General features: G+C 41.4%; 1 protein-coding gene across 1 annotated transcript in view; it reads right to left on the bottom strand.

The window, feature by feature from the left end:
• The window catches only part of kiaa1549lb (KIAA1549-like b), a 69,084-nt gene extending 58,607 nt beyond the window's left edge, over positions 1–10,477 (bottom strand). Inside the window, exon 1 of the mRNA XM_042484563.1 lies at positions 10,040–10,477. Within this exon, the coding sequence (XP_042340497.1) occupies positions 10,040–10,262 (223 nt within the window). The 5' untranslated portion in view covers positions 10,263–10,477. The remainder of the gene's footprint in view (positions 1–10,039) is intronic.
• Positions 10,478–10,734: the final 257 nt, after the last annotated feature.

Below are 10,734 nucleotides of genomic sequence, written 5' to 3' on the forward strand. Positions count from 1 at the left end.
TAAAATATCAAAACTCTTCTTTTCACCAGTGACAAAAAGATACAAAAATTTCTTCCATGTGAATCTAGATCTCCAAAGAATGTCTGCCTGTTCATATCAACCCAAAGCTGAATACTTTGTCCTTACAGACTTACTTCTTGAATTGAGTATTCTGTCATTCTTCTAATTTAAACTTGTGCACTTCCCTGTCCCCCTAAGACAACGTTTACGGCACACAACTTAATGGGTCCCATCCATGACTCATAATGACATGCACTGTCAAGGAGAGGCCTGTCTCTTAGTTGACAATATCATTAGTGAGATGTATGTATACCATGAGGAACCATGATTTAATCCTACAGACACACTTTTGACCTTCAACTGCCACAAAGTGACAATGAGTTAGAAACACATACAGTCACACTCTAAACTGCATTTCACTGATATTGTACAGTAACAGTGTTAATGAGGTTTGCTTGTTTGCTTGGTAGATGAAAAACTGCAGCATTCATTGCTGTAATATAATTACTGAGCTCTGGGTCTCTGGGAAATATGTCAGAACTTGCACTGTACTGTATTTCAGTTTCAAATATATCAGTGCAATACACTTGATAATAAGAGACAAATTGAATATCTCCATAATTTAAGAACATTTCATATTAAAACAAAAGCAATGCTCCCTCTCTGCAGCAGGGCACAAAGTGCTGAGAGTGGCAAGATATGACACAGAGCATAAGCTCACATGAATACATACTTGCGGGGACAGTCTCTGAGGACAGACTAATAAGGTATCAAAACTGAAGTTTACACAGTCATTTGCTACAGATAGGTATGAGCAGGAGCATGTGTGAAGGTCTTGTTTGTGTGTAGGCAAAAGGTTAGCTTTCCAGAGGCAGTAGAGCCACACACTCGGATTATCCCAGTAATGAATTGGCCTGCAGGGAACAGCCCGTCTCATTTTAAGACTTAGGGGATGACTTCAGCGCACTGAAGTAAGGGCATAAATCAAACAAATGCAACATGGGATAGATTTATGCATGTGCAGAAAAGTAAATGCATTTAGGACTGTGTGTGTGTGTGTGTGTGTGTGTGTGTGTGTGTGTGTGTGTGTTTTGCTGACTGTATCTTATCCTAAAAACAGTAAAAACAAAAACAGAGACTGTAAAATGTAAAACACATTTTAAGGTTTCATCTTTACATTCAAATTTCAGGACTCAGGTCTCACAGAATACTCCAATTTAGTTTGTGCAAGGCATTCAAATTACCTCCAAATGCAATTACAGCAAGTATATGCACTAAAACTACTTCCATATTCTGTCAGTAGAACATCTTTAAAGTCCGAAGACAGCCTGATTACAGATTAATAAGATAGGCTTCTAAAACTGTTGATCACTTCCTTTAATGCTCTCCTAGTTCAGCTAAACCCTCCCCAGCACTCTTGATGCTTCACTGACGCTGTCATCTTTGCCTCCACTCTAAACCTGCTTCACTAAAGCTAGAAATCACAGAGCGAGCCCCTGAATCTGTGATGTCACTGGGATTTAAAATCAAAGGCTTCTCTTTAGACCGTGTGTGGGACGCTGATATTTCAGAGACATAATACACTGCACACAACCTCTCTCTGCCTGAGGCTGGGGACAGTACATGGGGTCACTTTATGTGCTGAATAAATCGTGAGCAACGTCTAGGACAGATCAGGGTGTTCTCACTTCCACCTTGTCAAATACAGCAGCTTGCTCAGGGGTCCTACGCTTCAAACTATAATGCTCTGTGTGGCTGTGGTAATTATGACAGGAGCAAAGGAGGCAGTCAGGTGACATAAAGAGCAATAAAGTCTGCACATGGTGGAGGTCGGTGTGGATGAATGGGTCAAGAAAACACAGGACTTTCACCCAGGAAACCGCTGTATGGGTCCCTTGTGAAACCATGGGTCAGCGTAGTGTTATTTCAACTTATGTAAGTAAGTTTACTTATGAAATGTACACAACGTAACTTTTGTCACATGCATAACTTGCTTAACAAACACACTTATTTTGATTCAAATGATGATCTTTTCCCAAACCTAACCAATTAGTTTTGGTGCCTAAACCTATCAGGAAGTTTATTTTGAAAAGACACTATATGCATGAAAAAAGCTGAAAGTGATGGAAACTGACACTACAGGGGGGATGCAGAGAATCATAGCTTTAAATGTATCCAAGGTGCCGTATTTGACGAGTTGGAAGTAAGAACATGTTGGACTGTTGTCTGATATGAATAAATTATTTTAGCATGTAATATCACAAACTGTAATGATAAAATGGATGGTCAGTGTAATGAACTGCTACACTTTTATGCATCAAATCAGGAAAAAGCTCTTTACATGTTACACAGAAACTCAACATTTTATCATGGGGAGATTCAATTGTAAGTCGATAAATAATGAATTGCCCCAGCCTTGTCCTAATTTCTATACAGTCAATTAGAGCAAACAAAAGAAAGGCATACCCACATTTACATGACAATATGAAAATGCCCTGATCGCTGTGGCCATGAGAATTCTCTCATCGAAAAAAAGGGGGTCACAGACTAACAATGTACCATTCATTGTATTCATTGGTAATTTCCTGAATTAACATTGACTCAGATGACTACGTTTAATGTGAAAGAGGTTACTTGCAGTGAAAACCCACAAAGAGCACTCAACTGATTGAAGCTCTGCACAGCTTTCTTCTTTTAGCTTAAGGTTTTTTGTTTGTTTTACGGCCACAAACCTGAATACAGGGAAATACTGGTTATTGTGATACTTTAAATACACTTTAAAATCTGCATATTAGGTCATGGTCACACATGAGTGAAATAATTACTGGAACAAGAAGGGTGAAGGCTTGGAGTTCATCTTTTGTAAACTTTGATCAGCAAAGTCGCAGCCACATCCAGTGGCAAAGATGTGTCGAGCAACATGAATTGCTGCCATGTCTAACCAGCCGATGTTGTATGATACTGGTCATGAAAAACACTAATTGCCACACATGAGAAATGCCAAATTGGCTTGCAGTGAATCAGTCGGCCCACATTGTAAGTCACTCACTTGTATATGCTTATGTGTGACCATACCTTCACAACTATAGGCTAATATAAATAAAAGATTACACTTTTTAAGCGACTTGCCAAGAAATCTGTCAGATCCTTTTTTAACCTCTTATATATTGAAAATATAGCCATTATAATGGTGCAGAATACCAACACTTTGGGTTGGTGGTTTAGTCCTACTATCAGCCAAAGATCATTGATATAGGATTAAACAATAAACTTTCTTTTTCCAGATGTTCGTACTGAACCTTTGAAGGTTATTATATACAAAACTAGGCAAAATGTAGATCAACTAAATTTCATCCAGTTTTCAGCTGTTCCAACAACAAACAGAGATTTTGCAGAAAAAAACTCAAAGTAAAAGCTGCAAGTTTTTTTGCTCCATGAAACTCTCCTGTATCTGCATTTTAATTAAATCCTCATGTTTTGATTCCTGATATCCTGAGTGGCTCACCTACAAAAGGACCGAACCTGAAGCGCTAAAGGCCATGCGATCTTCCTACACTGGGCCGATGGTGAGTGGCTAATTAACATCACTCACTCTGCTAGCCTGGTAACGTTACTGCCCTTTCTGGCTACATTCCATTTTTACATTTTTTTTTTAATTGTCTAAAGATCCACTCTAGAAAACCACATTTCTAGCAGAGCCAAGCATTTTTAAAGCAAACTAACTGCTATAAACCCACTGTGACTAAACCACTTGCCCAGCCCCAAAAGGCAGACAAAGCTAACAAGTGAAGAAATCTGAACAGCTAGCATGCTATTGTAACGGCCAGATTTGTGGTGATGCTGCAATGCCTTCTTTTTGTTTTGCTGTGGAAATCCTTGTTTCATCACCTGTTGTTGAGCTAGTCGGCTATCCTGGAGCTTTTGTTAACTAGCCTATGCCCCAAGCTCTCTGCACCTTCACCTCACCACGTTACACTGCGCCCTTAGGGTCTATAATTTGAAAAAAAAGTAACACTGTGTCAGGATAGTTTGTTTATCAGCTTGTTGTGAAGTTCTTTTGTCATCTAGTGGCCAAAAATAATAAGTGCAGCTTATCTGTAAGTGTGCTGCACACAACTGTATTACAGACTATTTTTTTTTTAAAAACAACTGGATTTATTGGGTGGCTTGTGATTTTTGGTTGTAGGTGTTGTGTGAGTGTGTGCACACATTCCTACATGCTCAGCATTTAACATTGTAAAGGCTCAGTGTAATAAATGTGTTTGTCTGTGATCTCACATTTCCTCCTCCAGCGATTCCAAGGGATTAGCTGAAATGCCACCGTCCACAGAGGCATCCTTGTGAAAAAGCAAAGCCTACAGCTACACTTAGCATTACACGTAGCATTTCCGTTTATAACAATAATTGACAAAAACCACATATGATACAGTCACAGTGACACCATTGAATGTGACTGATGACCCCTTCTGTGAGAAGGCCAATATCCCACTCTCTCTGTCCTTTTGTATTGCTCATTCATGCACACCATAGATCTGATCCAGCCACGTTCAGTTATGGTTAACATCTGAAATATTTAACTCCATACTTTTCACTTTCCTATGAAATCTCCCTGTTGCAGATGATAAATTCACCTATTCAAACATGACAGAAACCACCAGAGTCAGTGGCATTACAGTGAATAGTGCCATAAATTACACTTTAAATACAACGTTGAAGAACTTCTGAAGACCCAAAAAAACCCTGTTCCAGCAATCCGACCCTATGGGTGACATTATCTTTATCATCCTTATTGCTAGATGAAGTCTGGTGATCAAGCATAGCTCTGCCCACTATCAACTAAGCAAATGTCTTCAGCCAGGATAACTGAAAGCCCCTGTGCAGGACTGCAGGATCTGTACAACAGTGGTGGGAATCACCAAAGGCCCAACATTTTGCGATATGCTGAGTATTGCAATACATATACTGTAGTAAATTTAGAGAAACAAAACATACACTTAAAGATTTTTAATCAAGTGATATTCTTATAATTGACTTTAACTTCTACCAAAGTCATTTTCTGGTAAGATATCTGTACTTTTACTAAAGCATGGCTTTCAGGGACTTTATCCACCCCTGCTTATTGTACATTGTGTCGGGGCTGAACGCAACCCTCTTCTACAAACGCCACTCATTAAACCGTAAACAAGCGGCCACAGGCTATGATTTGTTTGTTTGTTTAATCGTTTATTTGTTGGCTCCACCAAAACAAATAGTTTTGCCACTGGACGGAGACTGGACTGTTGCCAAGCAACACACACGTATTCCTGCACACTAGCTTGCTGCTATGTGTAAGCTAGGTCCACACGCCACCGGAGGCCAGCAGCTTTGTAACACGTACATTTATCTGTGAGTTTTCACTGATTGTGCGACCAGAGAAATCAGTCGGATGACGGTCGCTTTGGTGGCATACGTGAGTTACCGAAGGATTTAACTGCTTAAATAGTAGACTACGTCGAGACGTCTTGTGTTGACAAATAAACATTGGCCTACCTGGAGGTTTGCGGTGAAGTGTCCAGTCTCCTTCCCTTCCCTCCGTCCTTTTTCCGACGCCCATTTATTATTTAACTCAAATGTTATTTAAAGAAATATGTCCCTCTTTGCGGCTTAACGTTTGTTACGACGAGCGATACTGTAGGCTAAAAACACCTGTGAAGCGGAGTGATACACGCATAGTTATAGGTCCGGCACGCGTGGAATGCCTCTTGTCCAATCAAATTGCTTGGTTGGGACTAACTGTTGTACCACACTTAGGCTAAATCATTTTATTACTGCAAACTGCACACATAGTGCACTGAAAAGGCACATCATTTTATTATTCTTGCAGGCCACTTCATTTGTATTTGCCACATTATTAATTTATCTGAATTTTAAAAAAGATACTTAGCAATAGTATCCGTACAATATCGCCACTCAAAACATTGCAGTACTGTGCTGTATAGCCCCTTAACTAGTCTAAATTATTGTCTAGGGTGGAAAATGCATCAGGGCCACAGAATAAAGCCTCTGACTATCACTGACAGAGCAGTAATAAATATTCAGTCAAGTAGCTGTCTACTATTAAAATAGTTGCAAACAAATTTGATAATCAATTAATGAGTTTGAATAATTTTTGAAGAAAAAATAGTCAAAAGTTTCTGACCTCAGCTTCTTAAATGTGAGTATTTTTAAAACACTAATCTAATCTCTGATGACATTTTATTCCCAGGTAGGTTATCAAGTTTGCATTTTGATATAGTGTAAAAGTTTTATTCTTAAAGGTCAAACAAGTGGATTTGCACTGTCAAATAGCTATCTAATGACAAGCAAGATTAATTAGGCACAAGACAAGTCCATATTATATTTTCAATCTAAAAGATGGGGTCAATCTTGAGATTATAGCAGGGAGTTGCTCTTTAGAAGCGGACATTCGGGCTTCTCATGTTGTCTCCCGCTGTGGTGTGATGCAGTGTGATGAACGGTGGCCTTGTGAGCAGCAGTGTGGTGTATTATACAGTGTGTCCCAATAAATCAGGCAGCCTGCTGTCCTTTCCCAAGCAGCAGCAGAGCCAAGCCTTTGTCTGCCATCAACCTGCACCAAACAGACAAAACACAGAGAGACAGACGAAAGAACAGAGAGGCGCAAAGGTACAGAGAGATACTGGAGGGAAACACACACACACACACACACACACACACAATATTCCCTGATTGCAGTGAACTATACAAGGGATAATGTGGGGCAGATGGTCCAAGATACTAATTAGAAGCCTGTTTGCCTGCCTTATCATCACATCTATGTGTTGTAGAAGTGCTTCCTGCTTTGTTTACAGCAGTGAATGAGAAAGACTGCAAACCTTTTGACTTTCTTTAAGATCTGACAGATATGGATTCAAAAGAGCGAGAGAAAATGTTTGCAGAGATGGATAACAATGAATGTTTTTTTTCCTCTCAGAATGATTGCCAGTACTAATACATAAAGTGCTAATTTTCTTTTTAATTACGTGATAACACTTTGTTTCTGTGCATTCAGCATTTTCATTTTTTGGCACTTGCTTAATGTTGAACAGAGAACTCACACAGTCAAAGCATTGACATAACATGCAAAAGACTGTGAGGAGAATACAAACAATGTGCAAATCAAACTGAAGACTCGGCTGAAACCCCACCTGAAGAGACACCATCTATGCACACATGCACATCCATCTTAAGCCCCTCTGACATGCTTTACCCACAACATAATTAAGTACTGCACATTAAATCACTGCAATGACATGAAACGAGGAAAATACACAGGGCAGTCGTGTCCTCTATGTGATCCTGAAAACCCAGAGCTCACACAGACAGGTCGTCAGACCAAGGGTGAGTCATTGTTGCTGTTTTTTAAAACCAGTTCCTGGAAGTCATTTTAACATTATCTGTCGTGACAGCCCTTAAAAAGGCTAACATAGACTGCAAGATACTGAACCACACCAAACAAGAATGTTGCAATGTGCAGCTCCCTGGTCAATTGGCACACATTTTACAGCTAAAAGCACCAGACTGCATAGCAAATAGTAAACACATTTGAATTTCACTGTCTGTTTTCAATGAATTTCTAAGCAGAAAGTGATGACTGGCATCAGCTCAGGGATGGCATCTCATACAGCAAAAGGTCTGTGGGGTTAACCCCTGTCAAAACCGAGCTGTCAACACTCATAAGCAATGGGTGGGTTGTGGTAGTAGGAGTAAACACAGCTGACGTCAAAAGGGCCGAAGAAGCCTTTGCTGAGCTCGCTCTTCTGCGTGTCCTCCAGCTGCTGCTGAGCATAATTTCACCAGCTGTGTTAATAAGAAAGCCATAAAGCAGACAAGAAATCCTGGAAGTGCATTAAAGATCACTCTATCTTGTTGAAAACGCTTCATTTTTGCAGCCACATTACTCAGGACACTGCACTGTCCTCTCCCCTACTGGCTGTTTAAGGGTTTAAGGAGGAGGGGATTGGTTGTTGTTGGACAAAAATTGGCGTTCCCATCGTAACCATCTTGTTGTACTGGTTTCACGCATTAAGGGGAGGAAGCTGTGTGTCATGGTATTGCCAGCTCACTGAGGATGTTTTTCATTGAGTAAATTTTACACACAGCCCATTAACCCTTTGAAACGTCAGGAAATTGGCTCAATTTCTTTCAAAAACACAGGAAGAAGGCAGTTAGCAATGAAAGAAGAAATTACCAAAAAATTAGCAAGAAATTAGTAAAAAGAAAAGGAAAATTGAGTGGAAAAATAGTTTTAAAAAACACTAAAGAAAGTTTAAAAAAAGACTTGAAAAAAGTGCTTAAAAACTATAATAATTGTGTAACATAATTTTAAATATGTATTGTTTTTATTTCACCTTTTTTTCTGTAGCTTTTTAAAAATAATTTTCTAAATCTACTATTTTTTTTGCAGTTTGTGGAGCATTAATTACAAAGTTGCTCATTGCCTTTTCACGATGTTTTCAAAAGAAACTGCACAAATTTGCTCAGGATTCAAATATTTAAATATTGTGAAAGCAGCACATGAAAAGTGGTGTTGCTCCAGGTTTCAAAGGATTAAAGATCCATGGGGAACCATAGAAGAGAGAGATTTGGGATGACTCAAATCAAACTGGCACCTTAGATACACAAAAGATACACATAGTGACTGTGAAAAACCTCAGGATTTTTTTTCAGAGCTGGTAGCGCATCCTCCATGTTCCAAACCTGTAACACCACTAAAAGACAGCGTATTGTAAACAGTCAACCAGCATGTAATAACAAAACCCAGTGTTCACTCTCAGTCAGCCAGTTCGTATATCTTCACAACAGACTACAGTCCAAGCACAGACTTCCTTGTCCCTAGAGTCTGCATTACTCAAAGTGTTCACATTTCTCTTTTGCCAAATATGTACTGTATAGCTCAGGTGCTGCTGCTTCTCTGGGCTCGTGTGTTTAAGAATGGATGTGCTGACTGTGAGAAGGAGAAGGAGGAGGAGGAGGGAGGAGGAGGAGGAGGAGACTCTGCTACTGTAGCAGTGCATCAGCAGAGGTGAGACTACAGCCACTACATCACAGTTTGCAGACTGGAAGGAGGTGATGGAGCCACTGGACATTTGCACACGACATGTTGTTTTGCTCTGCTGTGATGACAATGAGAGGTGTAAACAATCACAGGAGTCACTGTGCAGACTCTAGCCTTTTCTTTCAATGGCTGAAGGGCAGCTATGTCGGCCAACCTTACCCCAGCTGCCTCTCATGCCGCCAGAGAAACACAGACCTCCAGTGGGCTACAGTATGTGTGTCATTAGTGCTGACCCAGATGCTCTGGAACACTGACTGTCCTGTGACTGCATTACATTTCCCAGAATAAAACTCAGCTCATTACAGAGAGGGGTAACGTTTAATAACCTCTGTCATGTAAATGCATGCATTGCAGAACAAAGGGGGGGGGTTGAAGTTGAGATGCAAGACAAAGTTGAGGCTGTTCATAATGAATCCAGCTGCAGAAGATGGTTAAAATATGTGCAGTGCAATCTGATCAGAGAGACAAAAGAGTTGCTTGGCGTCAGGTGGAAAGATTAGTAAGTGACAAAGAGTTACATCACGTACAAGCAAACCCTGCGCATTCCAGCATCAACACCATCTCTCACACAATGTATCATGTCAGTGCGGTCAGTGAGGGGGATGAATAATAGCCGTTTGGACATACGACCTGACTGCGCAAATTTCAATGCAATAATCCCATCATGTCACGGAACATGTAAAGACCTTGTGGAGCTAAATATATGTATTTCTTTCATATATATGATATACCAAGCTGTATGCAGCATGTAGTCTCTGTGCACCCGGCAGCAGTAAATGTGCGGATTACAAAACGCTGCCCGTGTGAGACAAAAGACCCATTTTTCCAGCGAATATGTTCCAACTCCTTACAATAGATGTCACTCGCAGTGTGGATGTGACAGAGGTGAATGCAACACATCTGCATGTGTGTGGGGTTTTTTTGGAGCATCGGCGGTGTGCTTACCCTCTGCGGCCAAAGCGCACCGGACAAGAAGTAAAAGCGTCCCCACAGACAGCAGACAGTTTGCAAGCATCCCCGCTGCTCCGGCTCGCCACCTGGTCCTCAAACACCTCCCCTCTCCTCCGGCATCCGTCCTCCGCGGCGAGCACCCACCGGGGTCTCCTCCGCCGGCTCCAACCACTTTGGGGTGACCTGTCCGCCGCCCACTCCTCAAACCGGGAGCCATATCCAGTGGATAAGTTGCTGAAGTTTCGGTCGTAAATAATACATTGGATCAATCCTCGTGCTTGAACGGGAAACACAGCGGTCCCGCGGTCTCGTCGTGGTGTCCAGGGCTGGAGGAGGAGGGGGTGGGGGGCAAAGCGGCGTTGAAGGGAAATTAAGAAATGCGCCCTATCGCTCCGCTGCGCTCGGTCCACCCATCAGCTCCGAGTGGCGCAGGGAGGCGCGCACACTTTGCCAAAGGTTTGACATTTCGCTGTTGGCGGTAAACTGACTCAGACAGACCTGCACCCGGTGGATGGCGCACATTTGGGTGTGCTCCGGGGACGTTGAGCCACAAATTTAAGGATACAGAAGCTGCTGGGTCATTGCCTTAAAGTCTAACACCCCCCTGGCCAAACTGATCAAATTAGCCTCTCTGCTGTTAATTGTCAGGAGAAAGTCAAAGCGAGCCATCAGTAGGACGACCTCTGCTG

The sequence above is a fragment of the Plectropomus leopardus genome, chromosome 1, assembly GCF_008729295.1.
Source record: "Plectropomus leopardus isolate mb chromosome 1, YSFRI_Pleo_2.0, whole genome shotgun sequence".
Classification (NCBI taxonomy): domain Eukaryota; kingdom Metazoa; phylum Chordata; class Actinopteri; order Perciformes; family Serranidae; genus Plectropomus; species Plectropomus leopardus.